Below are 26,107 nucleotides of genomic sequence, written 5' to 3' on the forward strand. Positions count from 1 at the left end.
TTTTTGTTTTTTGGGCAATCTTGGACTTCATAGCTTTGCTGTATAAATTATTGTAATTGCATTACTGCGTGCTTTTATGAACAATATATATATATACCTGGTTCTCTGGAATTTAAGAATATATCTGAGCAGTTGATGAAGATTAAATCCAAGTTAACAGTACTTGGGTTGGTACCTCAAGATAGTATCGGATTTGCAGATGTGTTTGTATTTGGTGCGGTGATGCATATTGTTTTTTTAAGATATTTTTTATTTTTTTTAAAAATAATAATAGCAATAATAATTAGTTATAATATATGCATATTTTTTATTTTAAAAAAAAAAAACATTCATAAAGCAAATCCTAGTTCTGCCCCTGTCCGTGTTCTGGTTGCTAATTCATTATCAAGATCTCAGGAACAATTTACTTCATCCTGGACAAGACTTCACCGAGCAAATATCTTGCTCAGACCGGATCTTGAACAAAATAAGAGACGCATAACAAACAAATAAAAATAAAATTGAAGCTTGCTGTACTTGGCAAAAAAATCAACAACACACGGTATTGAGAGAAGTTGAGAATAAGTTTCTATTCCTGGTGTGTAGTGTTGGCTAAAACAGGGAAGAAAAAGAAGTCCATGTATCTGATCTTTACACAAATTATCATGCAGAAACGAAGCAGAGGAACCTTAGTATCATGATTCAACTTCTGCACTATGTTCTATGACTTCAAATTCCCTTTCAAATAATCTATGCAAGCTCTCTCCATGAGAGCAAGAGTCTTTGAATTGATCCCCCCCTCCCCCCCTACTTTTTACAAGAAGAAAGAGTACAAAAGACTTCACTTCCCGTGGAAGGTAATCATAATGAAGAAGGCAGCAACACGACTAGCTATACCAGTTAAAACAAGAAAGATTAAACAACGATACCAATGGCCTAGATCATACCCACTTTCCATGAGTGAACCACACCTTGTTATCAGCCAAACTCCGTAGTACCTGAAAGACAGAATAATCAGAAGGTAAGTTGGTACATTACATGCAAAACATTAATTAATCACCACATGTGGAGGAGGAATATCAAAGTCAGACACAAACCTTTTAGCATTTGATATCACAAATGCTTCCAGTGCCCACTTGGTATAGCACAAGTCAGATATATAATCCACAACAACGCCGTTTTCACTTTGGGTTGCTATCAGGGTTAGAACAACCGGAAGCAACACTGACCACTGCACAGCACAAAAAATTGCCTCGTTAGCGCGAGTGAAAATGTTAGCAATAATCGTATGTGGATATGGATTGCATGTCTGTTTATTATACGAGGGCGATGGATTCATGATTTACCAACTTAATTTATGGAACTAACAAGTTCTCAATGCAAATGGTACTTCAAATGCTCACCAGTTGGGCTGGACCAGGTTCAAAGAAGATGGCCATCGCGTAAGCAATTCCCGTCACACAATACACCAGACAGATTAAGACTACGTAGTTATCTATGACTGTTGATCTTGGATTGTTGAAGTAGTAGAACATTGACAGATAGACAAGTGGCTTGACAATTGTGCTGAAATGGTCTATTGTATCCTTCGCAAGAAAGTTTGCTAGGCTGCTCATACCAGAAGATCTCTCTCTCCAGTAATGTAGCTTATCCAGGGAAAATGATCTCAAAGCCGCAATCTTACAGAGCAGTGCTGAAAGTCCGAAAAACATTTAGACTAGTGGGAATGAACCTTGTACAAAAAAGCACTTCATAAAGGCCCATAGGGAAGATAATTTACAGTGAAAAAGGCAGATTGGCATGCAAAACAACAAGCACCCAATAGAGTGTAAATTTGATCACAAGTTACCCTACATTTTAAACATCAAAAGCCTACATCTAAGCAAGAATATTCTAATGGAGCCTTGCATATACAAGAACTTCAAGAGGTTTTGATCACTTACAAACTGCAATGACAGTGTATGTGTAACCAAGCACCCCAAAAGTTTCATCGCTCACTTTAGCTAGTGTTCCTAAGCAGATTCCAGCTAGCAATAAAATCAAATAATCGACAGCTTGTGCCCTTGCTTCTCGTAGCCGCTGCTTTCCAACCCTACAAACAAGCCATTCAAGAAGAATATGTTAATTTTTTATGATGAACGCAAACTCAATGAAACTGATCATCCCAAAATAGAGTAATTTCGCGTGAGAGATGCAAGAGCCTAATATTGCACAGTACTTCAATTAGCATAGCGCTATTATCATGATAATAATGGAGGGTTACACTTTACATGCACCCGCATTAGAGAAATGGGATCTCCCTTACCTCCCAAGGAAGTACCTATACTGCTGATATACTCCAGGGCTTCTCCGTCCGGATAAGTCGCCTGATTTTGATAAATCGTGCAGCAACTTTTCTTTCTCTGACTCAACATTAGCTTTCAGATCCTGCCAAAAACCTCCAGCAAAAGACTCTGTTTCAGATCCAGCTTCACTTGCTCCATGAGCAGAATTTTCACCGGAGGGTAGTCCCAGCCCATCTGTATTCTGCAGCATATCCATAGGAACTGGGTAGCCATTATGAAGCATCCATCTAACTGGAAGTTGCTTATAGTTCACCCCTGATTTTGGTTTTGCAATGCCCTCCAAAACGTCAATGAAGTAATCTGGAGGATTCACACGCTCAGGTACAGTAATCCCAAGGCCAGCAAAGTACTCCTCAACTTTCTTTGCTGATCCGTGATATGCTGTCAAGCCACCTTTAGCTAGAAGTATCAAATCATCAAACATCCTGAATAATGTATAGCTGAAGCAACCAAGAAAAGCGAAGGAAAAAAAAGGAAAGTTAATGTTCTCTTATGGCCACTATATCACATAATCTAAAAAGACAACTCTCTATCATAATAGAAAGGGTAAATTACCTAGGTTGGTGTACAACCATGCATATGTTTACTCCTTCAAGAGCTTCACGTCGAAGAGCTCTAAGTAGCAACTGGGAGGATGAACTGTCCAAGCCAGATGTGGGTTCATCTAATATCAGAAGTGAAGGTTCCATAACCATTTCAAGACCAACATTGACACGTTTTCTTTGACCTCCAGAAATTCCTCGCTTTTCCACTGTCCCAACCAGAGAATCTCGCACTGCCTGCAGGCCCAAGGCCTCAATAACTCTTTCAACAACTAGAACCTTTTCTGGTTTTGGTAGATCAGCGGAGAGTCTACAATAACAGAAATCCAGTAAATATATATGCTAAAAAAAGCAAGTACTGTTAAACAGCCACAGCATTTGTGACTGTGGGTGTAAGAAAGAGAGGGAGAGGGTAATATCTAAGAAGGCAGAGAAAATTAATACATAAAGGGTGTGTCTGTATGAGAGAGGGGGGAGATATAAGCAGCCAGAGCAAATAAATGAATAACAAAGGAGGAACAGAGAAGAGAGAACAATTGGACATTCTTGTTGTGTTGATGCAATATGTGTACATATAAATATATGAATGATGCCAAGCAGACTGATAGAAGAAATAGAAGGAAAAAAAAGGTTTTCTTTTACGAGAAAAAAATCTTTGGCACACCATGACGAAATTCCAAATTTTCAGGAAGCTCCAATGCCATCAATTACAATAACAGAAATATTCAGAAAATTTTAGCTTCCCTTGTTTGGTAGAAAAAGTATATATAAATGTGTACAATCAAAATTAACCACCTAATGCATGTAAAATTTCTATCAATGTTCATAAGTTTAGATGTTTTCCAACTCAATTTCCTAGTCTGAAATGCGTTAACATAAAAATCATTTTATAGTTTCTGTTGTTCAACAACCCAGAAAAGCCAGGTTCTACTTCCACCATTTAGGGGGCCTGTGTCAGTCAATGTTGGTTAAACACAAGAAGGACGAACACCAGATGCATGCATTTTGTTTGATGCATGAAAACTTGTTGGATGTCAACATTGATGTCATCACTATGATGGCAATGTGAATTGAGACTAACAAAAATGTGGTTAGTAATGAATTGTGAATTTATAGTTTTATACCTGCATCTTGCACTGAACCAGAGATTTTCCTCCACTGTCAGGTTCCCATGCACAATATCATCTTGAGGCACATAACCAATGATTTTCTTGTATGCTTGGATCGGGTCCGTCTTACCATTCACAAGAACCATACCAGACATGGCGCAACCAGTTGCCTTTCCTGTCAAAGCAGAAAGAAATGTTGTTTTTCCAGCCCCAGATGGACCCATTACAGCGGAAACTCGGCCAGGCGATAATTTCCCAGTCACACATCTTAGCAGATGTTTGCGTTTACTCTTCAAAGTGAGGGTTAAATCTTTAAAAGCAATCTCCAAAGTTGGCCTTTTCCTGATTTCAATATCGTTAGCCATTGAAATTACCCCAGAGAAGGTCAAATTATTGTTCTGCTCCTGCATAGCTTTCTCTCTCTCAATCTGTCCATATGCATACCTGAACATTTGACTCTGAGTATGCAACTTCTTACCCCTTGGTGCATTCTTTCTTGTGTTTTTATCTCCAATCTTAAAATCGAAGCCTTCATGACCCTCGGGATTGTTCTCAATGTCATCCAGCATCTGTGTGAGGTTGCTCTTTTCCTTTTTCTTCCCTTTTGCAGATGATTGATAAGATGAACTACCTCCAGGCATAGGTGGTAGAGCAGCATCTGTTCCAGGTTTAGCTTGACCTAAACCTTTTAGCTGTTCTGCTGGCTTTTTAGACTTTGTACGAGAAAATGTGCGTGACAACTGAGTTTGCAGTCCAATGGCACCCTTCTTGGCAATGTCTCTTGCAGATTTCCATTTTTCACGTGCTTGTGCAGTTTCTCTTACACTTTGAACTGCCTTCTCCCTTGTCTGTGCCTGTCTTTTCTCTCGAGTCGCAAGAACTTGATCAGAACAGTTGTACATAATGATGAGCAGAAAGCTTAATCCAGCCTACATTGACAAGTGAAGCGATTAGATCTGATGGTTGTGCACACAGGATCATATATAAGAATATTGCGATTTTGAAGTATGTCGTAAATATTTTGTGTGCATTCTGACACTTATTTTTCTGCCATTCTTCTCATAATAGTATACCGTAATGGAAACTCAAATCCATCGCCAGACAATGATTAAAAGGTAAACTGATCACTCACGAAAAATAAAATGCCGTATGCAGTGATGTTCTGATTTGTTGAGCGTGGTTCACAAGTTGCCAGCTTAAAACACCCTGCAAGTTCATTGTTAAAGATTATACATGCTGCTAAAATTGAAAGAAAATAAATCATATTTCTAAACCAAAAGGCATAGATTGTTAACAAGCAGAAACATAGCAGATGAAAAAAGTACGCCCCGGCAACAGAATAACAAAGTAGCACAGACTAATACAACAAACACAATGTCCTCTCAATAAACTAGTAAAAGAATGCCCACCTGTTTGAGACGTTGAACCAGTCCTGCAGTAATGTCTGAAACAAAACGCAGCTTAGTTTCATAAGTAACAGGAAAGGCAAAACAGGTGGCTGTGATATGAGGAAAGGGGAAAAATGCAATTCAATAGATAACTGCTGGAAGTTCAGGGATAATTATCAATACCCACGACTGCAAGGAATTTTTTGGATATTGGACGGACAGTATGATCCTGCTGAACAGAATATCTCGCCGCTACTTAAAATATCGGCCCAAACATCTGCTCCACCACATGTATGGTTTGGGTTTCCAGGAGGCAATTGGTAATGGTATCTGCAAAACATTTCTGCTAATAAATATTAATGTATGTATGATAAAACAGGAAAAAAAAAAAAAAAACTTGAAATGAAAAGGAACGAAACAAGAATGAACTTACGGGTCGCATATGCCAGTGGTTTTGTTCAGTTTCGCTAGTGGGCAGTAAGCACCCAATGGACAAGCTTCAGAGACAAGATAGAAAATGTCAGAATATAAAGAATGTTAGATGTGGCTCAATTAGGAACGTATGACACAATGAATCCAATAAACTAACTTACCAGAAAGAAACTAATATAAACAACAATTTAAAATTCAGAAATGAAAAACAGAATACAATAACTCCACGTAAGCCAGAAACATTGTTAAAACAATTCCACATAGAACCAAATTCAGGTGAAATGGTAACTTCTTTTACGGGACTCTGATACAATCATTGTTTTCCAAGGAGCACTCTTTTAAGTGTCTTGATCATCTCAGCATCATCTATCAGACAAATTCTTGGATGTTTCAAAAGGTCCATCTCCTAGAAATAGGAGCAATACTAAAGAGATTCATTGACTTGATACAGACAAAAGGGGATGTACAGAAGCACTTCCCTTGGCTTGTCTGGACAAACTGTCTGGTTTCATGCTATTTTCATTAGAGCCCAAAACTGAAAAAGGAATCTTCAAGGCAGCTTGGAAAGTAAAACGATTTTTCATACTTCAAATATAAAATGGAAACTCTAAATTTCTCTGTCTGTTCAATTATCTTCTTTTCTCTGCTAATACACGGACAGAAATTGAAAATGAGTGGTAGACTTTCTTCATGCCCCCTTTCCCTGGAAGAAGTTTATGAAATTGCAATAAGAGGCTCAGACTTGGGAAGGTCACTTCACCAATTTTCCTCCGTTAAGGATCAAAATGCTTTAATACTTCCTTCTTGCCAACATATAAATTTGTTGCTAGTTTGCTCTTCAGAAAAATGGGACATACAGGGGGAGCTAATGAGTGTTCGGATGGAGAAAAGAGTTTTGGATTGAAAGCATAAAGTATGGCCTTTGAGTCATCTAGATTCTGGAGTGGAGATGTGAAAACCACACTCCCAACACTTTTTAAGGCCTTGACATTAACATTCGACTTTATAACTTGAATGGTCATGATCTGAGGTCACTGAGAATGAATATATAGAGAAAGAAGTAGTGGTCATAAGTCCAATGTATGCAGATTTCGGGGAAGATCTCTACCCATGCTAATCAAAAACTGGTAATTAGCCCAAGGAATGCAACAATAATACCAGGAGCGCATAACATATGCAATTCTTAACTATTGCCATGGCTCCAGACCAAAAAAAAGAAGAAACTATTGCCATGATTGATGGTGGGTTTCGGAATACTTACGTATCATGCAAGTAATACCATGAGGGCAGAAGAAACCCTCACAACAAGTTGCACAGTTTGTAGTTCTATCAGGAATGTCCTTTGAATCTCTGAGGTCAACCTTTTGACCTTGGCCAACTCCACAAGCCCATCCTGGCTCACATCCAGAAACCCATGAACTCAAATTACAGTTCTTGTTAGGTTTCAAATAGTTTGCTTTCTTTGTGCCTTTTTCAAAGAAACTGTTGAAGTAGAATTTTATTTCTGCTGCTGTGCATATACGTGCTGTTATATCTCCTGATGCACAACATGAGAAATGTCAGAAAGATTTACCACAGAAAGAAAATGGATTAATAAACTAAGGGGAGTAGCTAAATGTTTCGATAATATAAACTAAGGGGAGTAACAAAGTGCATCCGATTAAGAATAGCATAACTGAAACTAGAATTAGAATGATAACTACAAAAACACTCCACAAGTTTGGGGGAAACTTGTAGAGAAATATATGTAAAAATATAACGAAGCAAACCGGATCTTTAAAGTTTAATCTATTAAATTAGGCATTAAGATTTGCTTTGTGATAGAACAAAGGAAAATTAGCACGCATGTGCTATGTTTTATGAACCACTCTTTCTTTCCAACTTGTGAATTGGTTTTCCATAAAGGAAAGAGAATCCAAACAAAATGTCCGTTGAACTAATTGAGTTATGTAGCGTTCATAATTAAACCTCAAAATGCAGAAGCCTATGTAGAAAAAAATACACAGAAAACTCTAAAACCTTTATCAAATCATTGTTTTCAGGCTCCAAACTTTGAACGTACCGTTTGTTTTCTTGGCGCAATCGGATATGAATTGTGTTTTTTTGGAGAAATTGAATGCCATATTCCAATCTTCATCCCTGCAAATCCAAATAAAAAAGAAAAGAAGAGAGAATATAACCACTTTTAATAATCAACACTCATTCCTGAAATCCACCATTACATTAAAACGAAATAGTGGCTGAGTAATCTACACGTCAATTATGCAGAAACCAAAATATTTGGCAATATCTTGCTTGAACACAGAGGTAAAGTTTGAGAAACTGTTGTAGACCAGCTCTGAAAATAGGTCTTCTGTGGCCGTACTGTTGTCATTGCCATCAGACTGTTGACAATAAATAGGGCTCAATGACAACGCTAATGCAAAAACAAAGATGGATACAGAGAGAAAACAGCAATGGTTGTGTCTTAATTTATTAAACTTATCTCTGATCATATCTTTGTTAAGAACAAAAAATGTAAGAGAGCTTCAAAGATGTTAAAAGTAACCGACTGACTATATGGTAACGTAAATACGAGGAAATTAAGATTGTTTGAAATAAAAAAGTTGTGGAAATTAAGGTTGGTTGGAGATGGGGTTGATGATGAGGAAGAAAGGGACGAAGGGAAGAGATGTTAGTTTTTCAAAATAAGGAAAATAGAGGCCTCAGGATTTGGGGAGAGTAAGGTTTGGTTTTTTCTCGGAGGAAGAAATGGCAGGGAGGAAGAGTAGGAGATTCAAACAGTTGAGTCTGTCTATGTGTTTTTTCAAATTGAGGGGGGGGGGGGGGGGGGGGGGGAGGCTTACCTTCTATCGAATTATTTTTTACGTTGTCAAAACAGTTTGGAGCTCAACTCGTTCGTGCCTATGCCCCTCTTCCTCCAAGTGTTTAAAAAAAACTCCTTTACACATCCTTGATGTACAGTTTCTTCTTACTTATTAATTCTGGCTGAATGCTTGAATCACATCTATAAAAATAAAATGAATTTGATGAGCCATGCTGTTCTTCCTGAAATAAGATTGAAATAATTTTTTTTAGGGAAAATAGCATTTAAGTAAATGTGTCTTGGTTGTTCAACAATCATTCAGTGCTGCTTAGACACATGTACAGAACTGGGCATAGGAGAGCTGACCTCTTGTAGGGTTTCTTTGGCGGGGAAGGCTACAAGAGGTTATCTTTCCAAATTCCCAGATCTCAGCGTTTTTTTATGAAGAACAGGAAGGGAGGAACAAAGAAATGAGAGAGGCGAAAGAGAGGGATGCTGAATCCTCGGCGGTGTCTTCCTTTAGCATAAATTTTGGAAGGTCAGAGAAGCATGGGAGAGGACACTGTCGTTCTTATTCTTAAACGGAGAAGAACATCTTCCTTTGACTCAGACAGACCAAGACTGGGGGTCTTTATTACTAGGCTAAACCCACTTGTTTGTATATATATTACTTGATCTTGGATTTGAGATTAGAGATTTGGAGCATATCTATGATATCAATCACTACATCATCAATGGAAACATTTCGGGAAGCTCTTCTCGTTTGTATTCAGTAGATGGTTCAGGAATAAAGATGGGCAAGGAAACTAGTACTCTTAAAAGAAAACCGAGAGAGTTCTCTCTACAACTAGAATGTCAGCTCGAGCTTTGGTCCTCGCAGAAATTTGAGATCATTTCTTCATCTTGATGATGAGGTGAAATTGATCAAGGCACCTCCTCAATAACCTCTTTGGCTGAAGAAATATCAAAACAGGTAAAGTAAAAAAATTAAAAGGTGAAGTATCATGTGGAGAACGGCATTAGCATGGAAGACTTGAGTATAATATGCCATAGATGCAGTAGACGCCACAGCAAAAAATAAACAATCATAGCCAAGAAAAAAAGCTTCTCTGTCTTAGCGTTTTTTTATTACGGTTTCGGTACGGAAAAAATAAAAATAAAATAAACAAAGATAGATATGTGTTTAATTATAGTGAACAAGATATATAAAAATTTATTTCTCTTAATATATATTATTATTAAACTTACATAGTAAAAAAATAATTAAATATATTTATTTCGGTTTATATGGAGCGTTAAAATTAATAAAATTATAATAATCATAATTATAAAATTAGGACTGGTTGACAGGTTGACTCAGAACTGGGTCGATCAAGGGTCTGGATTGGTCTGAGTTTAAAAAAATTAGAGGAAGGATTGACTCAACCTAACCCTATCAAAAACCTAGGTTGACCAGGAATAAAACACGGGTTAAAAGCCCATTGATTTTTTTTGGAATTTTTTTTAGTTAAAACAAGGTTGCTTTAATTACTTTTTTAAAACAAATTAGGTCAATCGGGTTGACTCTTCCAACCCATGATCAAAACCTTATATTGAGTCAACTCTGGAGTCGGGTTTTAAAAGTATAGTAATAATCATTTTTATTCATACGTTAACTTGGGTTGACTCTCTCAACCCGTGACCCAAGCCTTGTACTGATCGCCTCATTAGTCGGGTTTTAAAACTATAATAATAACATCTTTTACCTTTACATTGACCCAGAGCTACCCAAGCTGATCCTCCCGATCCGTGACCCTGGCCTTACCCCGGATTGACCCTCAAATCGGGTTTTAAAACTATGATAATAACTATTTTTTTATTAAGTTGACTTGGGTCAACATTCAACCACACTTGTGACTCGGGTCTTGCCTTGAATTAACTCCTAAATCAGTTTTTAAAACTATGATAATAATTATTTTTATTTTTACATTAAGTCGAGTCAACTTGACCTATTACCCGTGCCTCGACCAATGACCCAGACTTTTTCATGAATTGACCCTTGATTGAGTTTTAAAACTATTATAATAGATATTTTTATCCTAATATGTCTTGTTGAATAATTTTAGAATTAGAATTTTTTTATAATGATATTTTAAAAATAAAAAGTAAAAAAAATTATCTTTGGAGACACGTTACATTTGTATTTCTTGTTTCGGAAGTACATAAATTTACTTTAAAAATATCACATAAACAAATTTATTTTTATGTTTATGTTTCTTTAACCAAATACATTTTTATCTCTAATGTTTTGATCTTTTCTATTTTTGAACAATAACCAATGCTAACTTAAAAAACAAGTAATGTTGCCATAGAAGTTAAGAAAGCCTCAATAAACCATCTTAAACTGCTCACCATTTACCAACTTCACATCATTATAAAAAAAAACTAGAAGCTATCAGTCTTTTACTGTTTATCAAGATACAAATTATTGTGGATAGTAGTAGTATAAAAATGATTTTGCTATTGCTAAAAAAATTGACTAAGCATGCAATTGGGGGTAGAGATGTCTTTTTCATGGGATACATTTGACATTGCATATTTGATTGGGGGCAAAATAGTACATGAATTTCCTTTTGCTACAATATAAATACTATTTTGCCCTTAAGAGCACAAAAATTAATCTTTAAATGAGGGGTTCTTTTGTCTTTTTAGATAAAAAAAAACAATAAAAGTACTACTATACATTTGTAAGGGAAAAAATATATATGCATAAAGGGATTTATTTGCCTTTTCCTTTTATTAATATAGTTAATGACCGAACTGCTTAAAAATTTAAAATATATTAAAATAATATTATTTTATTTTTAAAAAGTTATTTTTGATATTAGTATATTAAAATAATTTAAAAATATTAAAAAAATATTAATTTAATAAATAAATAAATAAAAATTTAATTTTTTTAAAAAGTATTTTTAAAACATAAAATCATACTTTCAACAGTGAGGGCATAAAAAAAATCCCAATTGTATGGGCATTAAAAAAAAAAAAAAAGTCATGCACAGCCTCTGTTTGTTTTGCAGCATCATTCCAAGAGTTTCTTCATCTAGCAAAAAACACAGAACAAATGCTCAGCCAACTTGCAAGTAGTGAAATCCTCAGGAAGACTAAAGTTATTTTGAATAGTTCACTCACATAACTTCGCATCCCTTCAGGGTCAATTTCCAGAAGCACACATATCGCCTTCCTAATTGCCCGTGCCATATCACCAGGATCCGGCGATCTGCAAGTACAGTCATGTCCTCTCTAGTAGAACGTCCCACAGCAAGAGAAGTAACAAATTAGCTGTCTGTATGATTTAGGATTACCAGAGGCTTAATACCCACTAGAATGTCTCTAGCAAGATGTACAAACAGTGACAAGCATCTCATAACTAGATGGAGAAGAAACATCTCATGCTACATGCCTCAAGTATGCCTCCTTCGTGTACTGACTGTCAATACTCCACAACTTGCAGCCTCTAATATGGCTATGCATGATGCCTCTATCAAAGACTGCCCTGTGAGTTTGTTGTTCTGGCGCAATCAGCCCTCCTCTTAGACAACTATTATCTCCTAACATCCCATTCTTTGTCTTCCTTTCTTCAAAAGCTTTCAAGCGCGGATCCAAATTCACTACATCTGTGATTGGAGCAATAGATTCCGCATATCAAACACAAACAGAAGTATCATTTCCCAGCATCACTCACTACATCTATTGACTTGTCTGAATAATCTTTCTCTCTATAAAAATAGTAGAAATACACGCATTCTTCATGGTTTTGTCGTCTCTTTCATTTCATTTCAGTGTTATCTACCTATCTATCCACCATCTTCATCAACAACAACGGCAATGGATCATGTCATTTCATCTTTGATTGATTTAAAAGCTTCAGCTAATTCTTTTTTTATCAAATTATGAGCCTCTTGCTTTGGTTTTCGTACCTCTTCTCTCTCTTTTTATTGCCCGAATTCTTCGATCCTTTCTTCTTATTCACGATAATGGTCTCAAATCCACCATTTTAGGGTTTCTGTTCACTTCCATCAAGTAAGTAATTACTTAATTAATTCACTCTTTCATTTTGATTCTTGAAGGAGATTTTATATAATAATCGAATCTCTCTCTCTCTTTTGTTGAATAAAAAACAGGATGGTGCCTGGTGTCAAGACTCAAGGGTTACATAGATGCAGAGAAACAAAAGGTAAGAAAGATGAATTCCTTTTATTATAAATGATGGGTTTTGTTTGTATATATTTTTTTTTTTCTGATTTTGTGGGGTCTGTTTTTAGTTTTTTAATTGGGTTTCGATAACTACGAAAATGTGAATTTTGAATCAGGCCAGGCAGGGGAAACATTAAATGAGATGTTAGTAACTTGATTGTGAAATTCTTCAATTTTTGTTTGTGGGGCTATTTTCTCCTTGTGGCATGGTTGGAAGACCTAAAATTGATAAGCAAGAATTAGATTACATATAATTTATAGAACAAATTAGCTTGGCAAGAAAAGAGACTCTAGTCTTGTCTTTTAAATGTTAAAAAATCATCTTAATTCAAAAATTTAAGCTATAAATTGAGGAAGAACGATTTTATATTAACTCACTAACATTAATTACTTGATCAAGAGAGTGCAATTGATTAAAGATCAGTCTATATTGAGGTCACGATTAAGCTCCAAGTCATTTAGGGCCACAGGAAGGATGTTCCATGCTAGAAAAGGAGTTTATCTTTCCTGTTGGAAATTGGACAAGGAAATGCAATAAAGGGTGCTTATCGAGCAATATTGCCCTAGTTTATATAATTTCTCTCAACCTTTGACAGTAGACAATGCTCTAACTAAGAGTGCATGTCTTTGGGGAGACCCCATCACCATGGTGTCCTGGCATAGGAGTTTAGAGGCCTTTCTGTATTCTGGACTACCTTTCTTTCTAGGTCTATGCAAAGGGGCTAGTCCAAGGTTCTGCTATTCTTCACCAGGACAACATGTGACTATTGTTGGACTTGACTGAAAGTTGTAACTGGCTATATTATTATTCTACATGTGTTGCATCTGTCTGTTGTGTGCTTTATAGATTTTGGTACATGGTATGAAATATCAGACAGTCAATTGCTCCATTTTCTGTCCCTGGTTTGGCAAGTTCAATTTTTCTTCCCATTTCAGGTACCCGATTCCACCTTTTGATTTCTCCGTTAAAGGAGTCACCTCAATATCAGTGGATGTGCATAAATATGGACTGGCACCAGAAGGAACAAGTGTAGTTCTATAAACCATGATATTAGAAAGGTAAAACTACTATAGGTTTATCTGTAAAAAATTTACCATCTCTCTAGTTTTGAATTTGATGAGCATATTATACTAGTACTTTTAGTTTCCATCATGCTGCCTGGCATTGTGGAACTAGTGTTTAATTCCTATTCTTTTCTTTTTCTTTTTTTTCATTTTGAGCAACTGCTACATCTTGTTATCGGATTTTTGTTCCTGAATTTCAAATTGAAGACCTCTTGCGTTGATCAAATAGTTATTTAGTTTTTCCTCTTCATTATCATTGATTCCAAATTGCATTAATCTTGCATCGCCCACATTGTTAATACAGAGCCATATTGTTGCTTGACTTCTGAATTTTATGTTTCTGTTGGTGGTTCTTTTTATGTAAATTCTTTCTTACATGAGTTTCTTGTGATGGCATCTTGATGGGCATGCTACTGAAAATTTGTGCACTGGGCTTTTTCCCAACAGCATCAATTTGTTGCTGCTAAGTTTTATTAATCTTTATCAGATAAATTATCAGGGAAAACGAGGGCTGATTTTTGGTTGATTATTCTCAAGACTCACATTAGTAAATTGTCAAATGTCTGGGCATTCGTAAGCACTATTAATGTGGAAAAGAGCAGAGCTTATCTTAATATCAAGTTTTTATGCAATAGACTTTTCTAGTTGGCTGTTTGAAGCCTGTGCTTCTGGTGTTCTAATTGTGTTTTCTTTGTGTCCTTGCTGCAGTGACTGAGTGGTCAGGTGGGCTCTATGTCTCCCCTACCATTGCTGGAAGCAGGCCTGGGGATTTGATTGCTGGGGCTTGGTCTTCATTAATGTCACTAGGATTAGAAGGTGCTATAATGCATCTTTCCCTCGTTGCCTATCTAGATGTTCCCTTGAATGCTTGTGGATAACCTGATTTTCATTACATCCTATTGGGTACCTGGAAAACACTTAATCAATAATGGAAGTATCAAAGAGAATACAAAAGGGGTCTGTGCTGTTTGTACCTTCATTTTGCCACTCTTTTGAGTTGTAAATTCTTTGAACCATTGAAAATGAGGCATTCTGTTTAGAGGATCAAGGAAATACCTGAGTTATTATCATTGGAAGGCCAGACATGACAATTGTGGCCATCAGATCAAATGATCTAGACATATTTGAAGTCAATGATATCATGGCATCCAAAGGCTGGCATCTGAATGCATTGCAGAGACCCAACAGGTAGGCTTTTTTCTTTCTTTTTTCCCCAGAAGAACTGTGTTTCTGTAGGGCATAATAAATGCATGGTCATCTCACGTTCTCATTGTCCCCGTTAGAAGTTAGCCACCTTTGGCAGCAAGCTATTGTTCCTTGATTTGAGGCATAAGAGAATGCAAAGGTTTTTTTTTAATAGATTGATTCCAATTGTTTGTAGTGGCTGGCATTGGTTTATTTTCTTGGTATTTCAGTCTCATGAGTTGCGTCTGAGCATGCATTTATGAGCATATTTTTGTACACTGATTACAACTTTTAACGTGGTTGAATCAGCATTCATATCTGTGTTACCCTTCAACACGCACCAGTTTTTGAGGACTTCCTCCGGGATTTGAGGGAATCTGTACGTACTGTAAGTTATTTTCATCAAAGGGGTTATCAAAGTAACTCTGTAATTTTCTTACCTTTAGGGATGTTCATGTTGGCTTTTCGGAGGTGGTAGTGAAGGATCTTCAGTTATGGCTTCATCTGTTTGATTTTTTATTTTCTTTCCTTTTTTCTGAAATCATCCAGGTGAAAGAAAATCCTGGTCCCAGTAAGTGGAGGGCTAGCCCCAATATATGGTGCTGCTGGGAAGATACCGGATAGAGGAATGCTTGAGGAATTGTTGGTAAACTACATGGACAGTACATGCTGATGACATTCCCATGTCATGGGAATCAGAACGTGTTGGTGAAACCTATAAGATGAAATAAAAACTCCATTGATCAATATTTATTTTTTCCATATTCACCTTGCATCGAGTTGTAAGTATGTGGTGCAGTGAAGTTCGGATTCTTAAGCAGTTTAAACCATTCAATCTGGATTCTGGAATATGGATAGTGAACACTCCCTTACCGGACAGGGAGTTCCACTTGAACAGAGCTTGCAGGCTGGGGTCCTTTGACAGTGCTTAAGGCATAATCTTACCTCTTTGACAGCTGTTTTGATTTTTTATGCAGCCAATTCTAAATTAGCTATTAGGTTACGCTGTTATCATGAGTTGATTGAAGTATATGGATCTCCGTAATGCATGGTTCCATCTGTTTTCTCCATTAACCAACCAAAGACAGCATAAAAACATCAAGCTCAGGGAACTGTTGGTTTCCTGTTGTCCTAAACCCCGTTCTGGCCTATGATGTTTGGGCCAATCTACTTACAGAGATTTATCGAGTTGGGACTAGGGAGTCGTTGAAATGGTTAAATGTCATTTCCATGCAAGCTTGCCTTCCTCTTCAATACAAGTCCGATTATTGACTATATGTACAAGTAGACAGGTGCAATTATTACTTCTTCCATCCAAGTTCCTGAAAGGTATCTCCTTCACTAGATATTTACTAGAGAACTAGCTAGGTTTGTGAAGTGTCTTTTGTATCTGTCATGTTTTAAAAAGGTTTTTGCTTTAATCACACCGATGGGAAGTGGGTGTGTGACTGTGTGCTGGGATGTATGGTAATGGGATTCTGTATTTCACAAAATGAGGATGTACTGATGAATTTTGGCGCATGGAGGTGTGTTGAAGTTTTACTTGTGAAATATGCAATTTCACTGCCATGATGTCATCTACTCATGGTGAAATGTCCAGTACGTAGTGTTCTCTACGATATCGCACTTGCCCTGGGTATCCTGGCCATCAACTACTCTTTCTGTATCTTACATGAAAGAGAGAGCAAATATCGTCTGTCTTGGTCAATCTGGTTCATAATTTGCTCCACTGTTTTGGATAAGTCGCCTGTCTAATCATCCACGCATGAAAAAAGTTTTGGCAGGTCGAGGCTCATCTGCTGGTACCCGATATGATTCTATATGATTCCCAGCTCATGTGTAGTCATGGTCGAGGATGATTTCTTGTTAGAAACACTTAGTTGGATGCCTGAATATGTTTCCGGTGAAAAAGACAGAACATTACATTATGCATCAGTTAGGTTTTTTAGATTCTATATGATTTCCAGCTCATGTGTAGTCATGGTCGAGGATGATATATATATATATATAAACACTTGCTTGGATACCTGAATGTGTTTCCAGTGAAAAAGACAGAACATTATGCTTCAGTTGGGTTCTTAGGGATACGGCCAACAATCACCCACAAGACTAGTCACAATAAAGACTGATAAAGGTAAAACCACTCACAATTGGCCAAGACTTGATAAAATGTAGCAGCAGGACTGCTGCATCTGCCTTTTAGAGCTCCGAGACAGGAGTCTGTAATGCAAAACATTTGAATGAATCAGGAGACTATCAAAATCATAACAGAATATTGGACCCATGATAGCTGGTAACACTACTTAAAAAGCAACTGGCCTGTAATATATGGTCCTTGAACAGTCTTAATAAAGTCATGCATGGATTCAATTCTTCTTCTGCACGACCATACCCTTGACATTAGTTACTCACAATTGCAAGGGTTCTTTCTTTCTTCTGCCTTTTCTCGTTAGGGTTATTCTATGATCCTTAAAGCTTCGTATGGAACTATTTTGAATAACAATCATTAATTCTATGGTATTCTTTTCTTTCGATATCTTACCATGTACATTTAGCATCACTGTTAGTCATTCTTGTGTAAAAAAGCTTTGGCAGCTTGAGCCACATTTGTCTGTAACGTTTCGGCTCATATATATGAGCTCTTTGTTTGGGGTCAATCTATCATTTGCAGTTCATTTACCCAGAGAAAAAAAATATATGAAATTTAACTTGGACATAACTAAAATATGTCTACCACAAACAGATATACATAACAATTACTCGAAGGCACGTACTGTAAGAACTGCCCTTTTCATTTATTTTTCCCACTCAAGTTCTTCATAACATAATAATCACACTCACATTTTACAAGCATCAATCACCTATAAGGACATGTTTTCAAACCCATTATTACTTCTTTCTAATTGAAGAAGATGTTTTAGAACCATACTTGACTGCTGCATTTTCCTTTCACAGCTCCAACACCAGGTCTGCAAAGCATAACACACAAAACTGAATTAGGACAGTTACAGCTCCCAACAAAACAAGCACCATTACCAGCCATATGATGCCTGGTACTGTTGCTAAAATTAGGTGATCCATATCATGTCCCTGCTCAATCAATCTTCATAATGCTTGACAATAACAACATGGAAACGATCAAAGAACTAACACTTGAGAGAAACTAGAGCAGAATCTCAAAAGATCCCATATTTAGTCAAAGAACAGATATGTTTGTCTTTTCATTGATCATGAGAATCAGATCCCAGCTATATGTTCCAGAATTTGAGTTCTAAACAGTCAGGTTGTGATCACAACAAATTTAGTGAACGAGTACTTGAAGAAATAAGGCCATTTAGTTATCGTTCTATCAAAGAGCAGTTCTGAGAGGGATTACTTACAGTCTGCATCTGTTTTAATCCAGCATTCCCTGCTTCCATTTGAGTCACAGCCAGTAAACATGAAGTGGGGTGGGTTAGATTGACTCTTGAAGCGCCTTATGCTCCTCTTTGAAAGGGTTCGGGGAACTATGGTGATATCCTCATCCAGAAGCATCTGTCCTCCATTGTTGTTTCCCCCATTGTTGTTGCTCTTCTTATTCTCGGTTTTTGGGGGCTTGTCGGCCTTCCTTGTCGATGTTGAGCTTTCAGGATGAACTTTCCTGTGGAACATGTGTAGGATCTGCACAACACACATCAAGCAGAACTTCACACCTAGGATATTGCACTTATTCAGTATAACAGAAAATATGCTGGGCTCGAAAAATGTGTTCGGTAAATATACATGAGCAAAGAAAAATAATAAAATATAAGGGTTGATCTGTATTTCTGTCTTCTTTTTAGTTTTTTTAATGAGGTCATTTTTTTGAAAGCAAGCATTTTGGACTTGGTGAATTGCGTCATATTTGCTGAGTTTATTTTTTCAAGTTCATTAGATGGTCAGCGGGTCTCTAATAAAGCAACAGTGACAGTATTCTGTATTCCCTCATCTTCCAAACCTCCCAGCACTATCTAGTGGGATTTGAACTTGGAATTCTCAAGTTGGTATTATTGATTCTATATTTATCCAATCAGGATTTTGGCTTAGAAGTTATGGTATCTGTAGACATACCTTGTGCAGTTTTGTTTCTGCTGAAGCAGAATCAACAGTTGCTCCTCCAGCGGAAGTAGAGCTCCTAGAAGAAGCATGGAGCATTTTCTTCTTCAGAATCTTTTTCATGAGATTCACGGCAGATTTATCAGCCTCCTTCTCCACGCGCTTCTCCTCCCTCTCAAATTTAACACCATAATTTTCCTCTGCTATTTTTGTTTTCTGAAATAGCTCGCCAAGTGATGTCCTGTGCTCCTTCTTTGCCACAGGTGCTGTCTCTGACAGTTCAATTGCTGATCCAAAGAGATATCCCTGCAGAGGACAGACTGCATTGGAATCTCGCCCTTCCATTGGCTTGCCACTGAGTGTAATGGTGCTGCCATGACTGCTTCTCCCAGCACTGACATGACTGTTTCTTCCTGATGAGTCATTGCTGCAATCTTCTGCCAGAACCTTCTCCAACTCATCATTGATAAGCTTAAGTTCATTCTCTGTCACTTCAGTCTCTTTCTCAGTTATATTCTCAACAGAGATGGGAAATGTTGGTGTTGAAGGGTCAGTGTTGACTGGCTCCGAACCAAGAGTTCCAATTGCCAGAAAGCCATGGAATAGTTCGGATATTGCGGCTGAAGATTCTTCTTCAAAGTCTTCTTCTTCTTCTCCTTCTTCTTCTTCTACTCGAGCTGCTTCTAAACCAGCAAAAGACTTTCGAAGGTGCTCTTTCTGGGCTTGCCTAAATGTTCTTGTCCCATAGTTCGGTTTCGTGTAGTATTGTTGGTCATCAAGGGATGGCTGTCCTATAAGGCAATTGCAAGGATTGCCTGACACACACGCAAAAGAAGGAGAAAGTTAAATGAACTTGATTCTAATAATGCATTTTGGCAGGAATCCAATCCAATGTCTTGGTTTTTAACCATATTGCGTTAAACTAAGGTACAAATTTAACGAGTTTTCTGCTTTTTTTTCAAATGAAGTTTATTTCACTAGGGTCTTATGGATGATATTCTATTCATGCAGCGTAGAAAATTATTGCCTTAGCCAAAAGTCTGGAAATATTTCTGTTGTATTATGCTCATCATTTTTGCTTTTCCTTGGTAGACGGTGGTGGCATCGCACATCAGGTTTCTGATGGTGGCTAACTACCTTTGCTGGGAGATTAATACGATCCTGAAATTCAAGAATTTGTCTTCTGTGCAAGTGTATAATACGAGTCATGCATGACAATCTTTTCGTTCTGCGCTTACATTTTGCCTCTCCTCTACATGTGGATAATCTTATATTAACACAAAAATCTAAAGCCATTATTTCCATGGTCATGCCTATATTTGAAATAGGGAAGTGTTTAGCAGGAAAATAAAAGTTGAAGATACCTACCAATAGCAAAATCCTTCAGTGTTTCACTACCATTTTGCCGAAGCTTACGGTGCATCCAACCTAGTAACTGCAATAAAGTGGGATTCAGAAATTAGCTCAAGAAGCATTGAGAAAGATCAATACTTTTCTCTTTTTCACGTGTACAGTAGATTTACCTTCATCTTTTCTCTCTCTTGAGAAATCAACCCTCAGTTTCAATCACTTTGGTTGTTATGAGAAGCTAGGAGGAGTTGCATTTCATAATTACAGGTCCAACTGTTTATGAATAAGATGACAAATACAACCTGGATAAATCCAATGATCTCAGATGAGGGTTGCTGGAGAGAACCAAAAAGATAGTTCCAAGATTTGGGATGGGAATTCTTTGTCAAGATCAAATCATGCGGTCAATATGGACAGTGTGTCCTGGACTTTATGAGCAAATGGTTCTGTATAAGCCATGTACTCGTTTGGGAGTGAGGTTGATAAATTCTTTTGCATGATTTCACTTTGATCGCTAAATCTGTAGCAGTGTTTTCACACTGTTGAACATCTTAGCGGCTATGTCAGATGACCCGTGGGCCTTTCGAATTTTACATGTTTGCACACATGCAACTTCTATATTGTTTCAATAACACCAACTGTTGCAACATGGTATTCTACTAGGTACTTCGTGGAAAGACTTCGGACTCAAAATTGGGGACCGAAAAGAATATCATGTCGGAATTTAATGAATTCAAGGACAATCTGACAGAAGAAGATCTTTTCTCATTAGGGCACAATAAGCTGAAATGTCCATTGCTTTCTGGTTGCTCGACCCCAGGGTGTGGTATTTTTCTGAAGGTCCCTTATCAGATAAACTATAATAACTTGTGATTATCTTTAATAAATATCTTGATACTGCATTTTCTGATCTTAAAATTTGCCGCCACGTTTTGCTATTCAGTAAGCAACTTGATGTGCGTATAACAGTTGGGAAGCCTGAAGCTCCGGAATCACAGACATGACTAAAATCTAAAACCTTTTCTTAGTTCTGGTTCCATGGCCAATTTGTTGGAGCTATAATGAACTCCTTGTTTTATTTCCTTGTACAGAACGGAACTCCTCAGAGCCTGATTTTAACATACGGCTATATGACCCACACCGCTTCCTGGCAGTTTTTGCTGTGGATGGCCAAGTTGCCAAAGCTACTGTTCCAGTTGTGTTTTTTCGGAGTAACCGATCAAATATTATAATAATTAGATATGTTTTCTTAGCTCGTTTGCCTGTTTGCCATGAAATACTGACTCTGCCCCACAAGCAACTTCAAGAATGAGCGAGCTGAAAAATAAGAAAAGTGTTTTTAGCTCAGAGACAAAAGGTAATAGAGACATCCTGGATGAGAACAAATACCTTTCCACGCTAGTGTACTCATAACATATTGTTGCCTCTTAATTTGTGCACTATCAAATTGTTGCTTGGAAAAGAATAGAGTTTGATGAAATCATAGCATCATGATCTGCTATGGAATTCAGATTTCAGCCAACACTCACTGATCAACGATCATCATAACTCAATGGTAAAAAAGTGTGGTTAGTAGGAGTTGTTGAAGTTTGGTACCTAAGCTAGAACAGGATTACTTAGCAGTAATCTACTGCATGATTATCTAGTTGTTAGCTGAGATTACTATCTAGATTAGGATATGGTTTTAATTCTTTTGTTAAGTTTATCTAGGATTAAACTAACTTGTAAACATCTCCTTAAAATAAAGGAGAAGTTGGCTGGTACGTTTCTAGAGTTTGTTTCTCTTTGTAATTCTGTTTTCTTTTCCTATAAATAAAAGGGCATGGGATGGTAGTAACCAACTACTCAATTCTGCTCTTTGTTCTTTATACTTAAATACTAAGTTCTGTGTTCTTTCTTTTGTTCTTTTCCATCGTGGACTTAGTTCTTTGTTCTTTTCTCTTTTATCAGCAAACATAAGGCAGTTCTTTATATTTCTACAATTGGTATCAGAGCATCCTTAGGATCTTTGAAGGGCTTTCTTGTGAGTGAGAAACATGAGAGTACAGAGAGGATAAATCAAAGTTTTTACTTTGAGGGTTGGTGAGTGAAAAACACGAGAGAATAAAGTGAGTTTTTTTTTAATGGATTCTGCAAGTTTTTCACCAAAAACACCATTGTTTACGGGACAGAATTTTGGTGTGTGGGCTGTAAAAATGGAAACCTATCTCAAAGCTCTTGATTTATGGGAGATAGTGGAAAGTGATAGGCAACCTACTCCTTTAGGTAACAATCCCACAATTGCACAGATGAAGTTCTTTAATGAAGAAAAGGCAAAGAGATTCAAAGCTCTTTCTTGTCTTCATAGTGCTGTAAGTGAAGACATCTTCACAAGGATCATGGCATGCAAATCTGCCAAGGAAACATGGGATAAATTAAAAGCAGAGTTCCATGGTGATGAGAAGTCAAGAAGGATGCAGATTCTGAATCTGAGAAGACAATTCGAAGGTCTGAAGATGAAAGAAAATGAGAGCATCAAAGATTTCTCTTCTCAAATTTCAAAACTTGTGAATCAAGTAAGACTTTTGGGAGAAGATTTTCCAGACTCTAGAATTGTAGAGAAAGTCCTGGTGAGTCTGCCAGAAAATTTTGAACATAAAATCTGTTCTTTAGAAGATTCTAAAGATTTTTCTGAAATGAGCTTGTAAGAACTGGTAAATGCATTGCAAGCTGTGGAGCAAAGGCAAGCATATAGACAAGAAGGATCAAGTGAAGGAGCTCTAGTAGCAGTTTACAAGGATAAGAGTCGGGCTAAGAACATTTTCAGAAATAATCAAGAAGGAAAAAGAGAAAAAGGGAGAAGCTGGAAATCTGCTAACTGGCAACAGAACATCAATAACAGCTTCATGAGGGGGAAAGAGAAGAAAGAGCATTTTCCTGCTTGCAAATACTGTCAGAAAACTAATCATCTTGAAGCATGGTGTTGGCTCAAGAATGCTCAATGCCGAAACTGCAAGCAATTTGGGCACATCCAAAGATTTTGCAAAAATAAAACAGAAGCTGAACAACAAGCTCAAGTAGCCGATTGTTCAGAAGTCAAAGAAGATCTTTTATTCATGGTCACAATTCAGGACATGTGTAATTCAGCAGAGCCAAAGGACTCATCATGGCTCATTGATAGCGGCTGCACTAACCATATGACAACAGACTTAAGCTTATTCAAAGACTTGGATAAAAGCTACCTATCTAAAGTCAGAATTGGCAATGGAGACTTTATGAAGGTTGAAGGAAAAGGAGCAATTGCAGTAGAAACACTGTCAGGTACAAAAATTCTTAAAAATGTTCTTTATGTGCCTAAGATTAACCAAAATCTAGTTAGTGTGGGTCAATTGATTGAATCTGGCTATTCAATAGTCTTTAATGATGGAGTGTGTGACATTAAAGATAAAAATGGAGTACTTTTACTTTCTGCAAAAATGATGAACCGAAGCTTTAATGTTAACTGGAAGGAAGTATGTTTGAGTGCCAATACCTATGAGAACAATGAATCTGTTCTTTGGCACAAAAGGTTGGGACACTTCAACTATACAACTCTAAAAAGAATGGCTGACCAGCAGATGACTCACGGGTTACCAGATATTCAAGAACAGCAAATTATTTGTGAAGCTTGTCAGCTGGGAAAACAAACCAGAACTGTGTTTCCTGACAATGCATATAGGGTAGTGTCAAAACTCCAGCTTGTACACACAGATGTGTGTGGACCTATGCACAATGAATCATTAAATGGTTCAAAGTATTTTCTTCTATTTATTGATGATTTTAGTAGGTACTGCTGGGTTTACTTTCTAAAATCCAAAGCTGATGTGTTTGCTGAGTTTGTTAAGTTCAAGGCAGCAGTTGAACTAGAAACAGGAAACAAATTGAAGATATTGAGATCTGACAATGGAGGAGAGTATACCTCTCGACAATTTGAAGCATACCTTGCTAAAGAAGGGATTAAACACCAGCTGACTATTCCCTACACACCACAGCAGAATGGTGTAAGTGAAAGAAGAAACCGAACATTGATGGAGATGGCAAGATGTTTGCTATATGAGAAGAAGCTGCCATTGAATTTCTGGGCAGAAGCAGTAAACACAGCATCATATCTTATAAACCGAATGGCTTCAAGAGTTTTAACAGATAAAACTCCTTATGAACTCTGGTATGGTTTTAAACCTAGTATTGATCATTTAAAGGTGTTTGGTAGTATTTGTTATGTTATGAAACCTGAAGTTGGAAGAAGAAAACTTGATCAAAAGGCTGATATAGGGATCTTTATAGGCTATAGTACAACATCTAAGGCTTATAAAATTTATGATCTGAATTTTAACAAAGTTGTGGTTGCTAGAAATGTCAAAGTTGTAGAAAATGCTACTTGGGATTGGAAAAATTCATCAGGTGAAGGATCAAAACAGATACAACAAACTGAGTGGGATGCTGCAGAGAATATTGATGATCAACCAGTAAAGGGAACAAGATCTCTATCAGATATCTATAGCAGGTGCAATGTAGCTGAGGCAGAACCTGTAGATGTTGAAGAAGCTATGAATTCTCAAGTTTGGATAGCAGCAATGAAGGAGGAGCTTGCAATGATAGACAAAAATCAAACATGGATGCTAGTTGACAGACCAACTCATAAGAAGGTAATTGGAGTGAAATGGATTTTCAAAACGAAATTAAATGCAGATGGTAAGATCAACAAGCATAAAGCCAGACTTGTAGTGAAAGGATATTCACAAGAGGCAGGGATCGACTTCACATAAACTTTTGCTCCAGTTTCCAGACATGAAACAATGAAGCTCCTGCTTGCTCTAGCAGCACAAAACGGTTGGTATATATTTCAATTGGATGTTAAATCTGCATTTTTGAATGGTGTGCTAAATGAAGAGATTTATGTTGAGCAACCTGCTGGTTTTGAAAAATCAAATTCAACAAACAAAGTTTATTTACTGAAGAAGGCATTGTATGGATTGAAACAAGCTCCTAGAGCTTGGTATAGCAGGTTGGATAATCATCTTTTAAGCCTGGGATTTAACAGGAGCATGAATGAGGTAACTTTATATGTGAAGCATGCTGATGGACATAAACTCATTGTATCAGTTTATGTTGATGATTTGCTAATCACAGGGGACAAGGAGCAGCTTGTAGAGGAATTCAAAACCAATATGAAAGACATGTTTGAGATGAATGAACTTGGTTTGTTGACATATTTTTTAGGAATGGAAGTAACTAAGTCTGATCAAGGTTACTTTCTTTGTCAAAAACGTTTTTCCTTGAAAATACTGGACAATTTTGCAATGAGCAAATGCAAGCCAGTAAGCACACCTATGATACAGGGGCAGAAGCTAATGAAAGAAGATGGATCTCCAAAAGCTGATGGGAAAGTTTATAGGAGTCTAATTGGGAGTTTGCTATATTTAACAGCCACACGTCCTGACATTCAATTTGCTGTGAATTATCTTTCCAGGTTCATACAAGAGCCAAGTCAAAACCACTTTGTGGCAGCTAAGAGAGTATTAAGATATTTGAGAGGGACTGCAGGTTTTGGCATACATTTTGTGAAGTCCAGCTCAAT

At 37.1% G+C, this 26,107-nt stretch overlaps 2 protein-coding genes and 1 pseudogene across 4 annotated transcripts; 1 reads left to right on the forward strand and 2 right to left on the reverse strand.

Moving 5' to 3' along the window:
* Positions 1 to 544: 544 nt before the first annotated feature.
* LOC7460561 (ABC transporter G family member 28) lies at positions 545 to 8,724 on the reverse strand. Of its 3 annotated transcripts, XM_052453408.1 has the most exons (15): positions 8,642 to 8,724; positions 8,049 to 8,179; positions 7,858 to 7,934; positions 7,057 to 7,332; positions 5,797 to 5,860; positions 5,547 to 5,693; positions 5,385 to 5,419; positions 5,108 to 5,181; positions 3,991 to 4,904; positions 2,880 to 3,176; positions 2,285 to 2,764; positions 1,923 to 2,071; positions 1,383 to 1,672; positions 1,077 to 1,210; positions 545 to 977 (listed from the first exon to the last, which is right to left on the reverse strand). In XM_052453408.1, exons 3-15 carry the CDS (start codon positions 7,916 to 7,918, stop codon positions 821 to 823), a joined length of 3,078 nt encoding a protein of 1,025 aa, XP_052309368.1. In that variant the 5' UTR covers positions 7,919 to 7,934; positions 8,049 to 8,179; positions 8,642 to 8,724; the 3' UTR covers positions 545 to 820. The 3 variants fall into 3 exon arrangements, with proteins under 3 accessions (XP_052309368.1, XP_002299322.2, XP_024438231.1); XM_002299286.4 differs by lacking the exon at positions 8,642 to 8,724 and having other exon boundaries at positions 8,049 to 8,574; XM_024582463.2 differs by lacking the exons at positions 7,858 to 7,934; positions 8,049 to 8,179; positions 8,642 to 8,724 and having other exon boundaries at positions 5,547 to 5,706; positions 7,057 to 7,106.
* A 2,890-nt stretch (positions 8,725 to 11,614) lies between these two features.
* Positions 11,615 to 15,810, forward strand: LOC7482795 (sphingosine-1-phosphate lyase-like; annotated as a pseudogene).
* A 1,971-nt stretch (positions 15,811 to 17,781) lies between these two features.
* Positions 17,782 to 20,972, reverse strand: LOC7482796 (protein LAZY 1). Its single transcript, XM_002299287.4, has 5 exons — positions 20,685 to 20,972; positions 20,530 to 20,596; positions 19,177 to 19,976; positions 18,468 to 18,747; positions 17,782 to 18,056 (listed from the first exon to the last, which is right to left on the reverse strand). The coding sequence occupies exons 1-5, from the start codon at positions 20,688 to 20,690 to the stop codon at positions 18,037 to 18,039; spliced, it is 1,173 nt and encodes a 390-aa protein (XP_002299323.2). The 5' UTR covers positions 20,691 to 20,972; the 3' UTR covers positions 17,782 to 18,036.
* Between the last annotated feature and the right edge of the window lie 5,135 nt (positions 20,973 to 26,107).

The sequence above is a fragment of the Populus trichocarpa genome, chromosome 1 (genome assembly GCF_000002775.5).
Source record: "Populus trichocarpa isolate Nisqually-1 chromosome 1, P.trichocarpa_v4.1, whole genome shotgun sequence".
NCBI lineage: Eukaryota > Viridiplantae > Streptophyta > Magnoliopsida > Malpighiales > Salicaceae > Populus > Populus trichocarpa.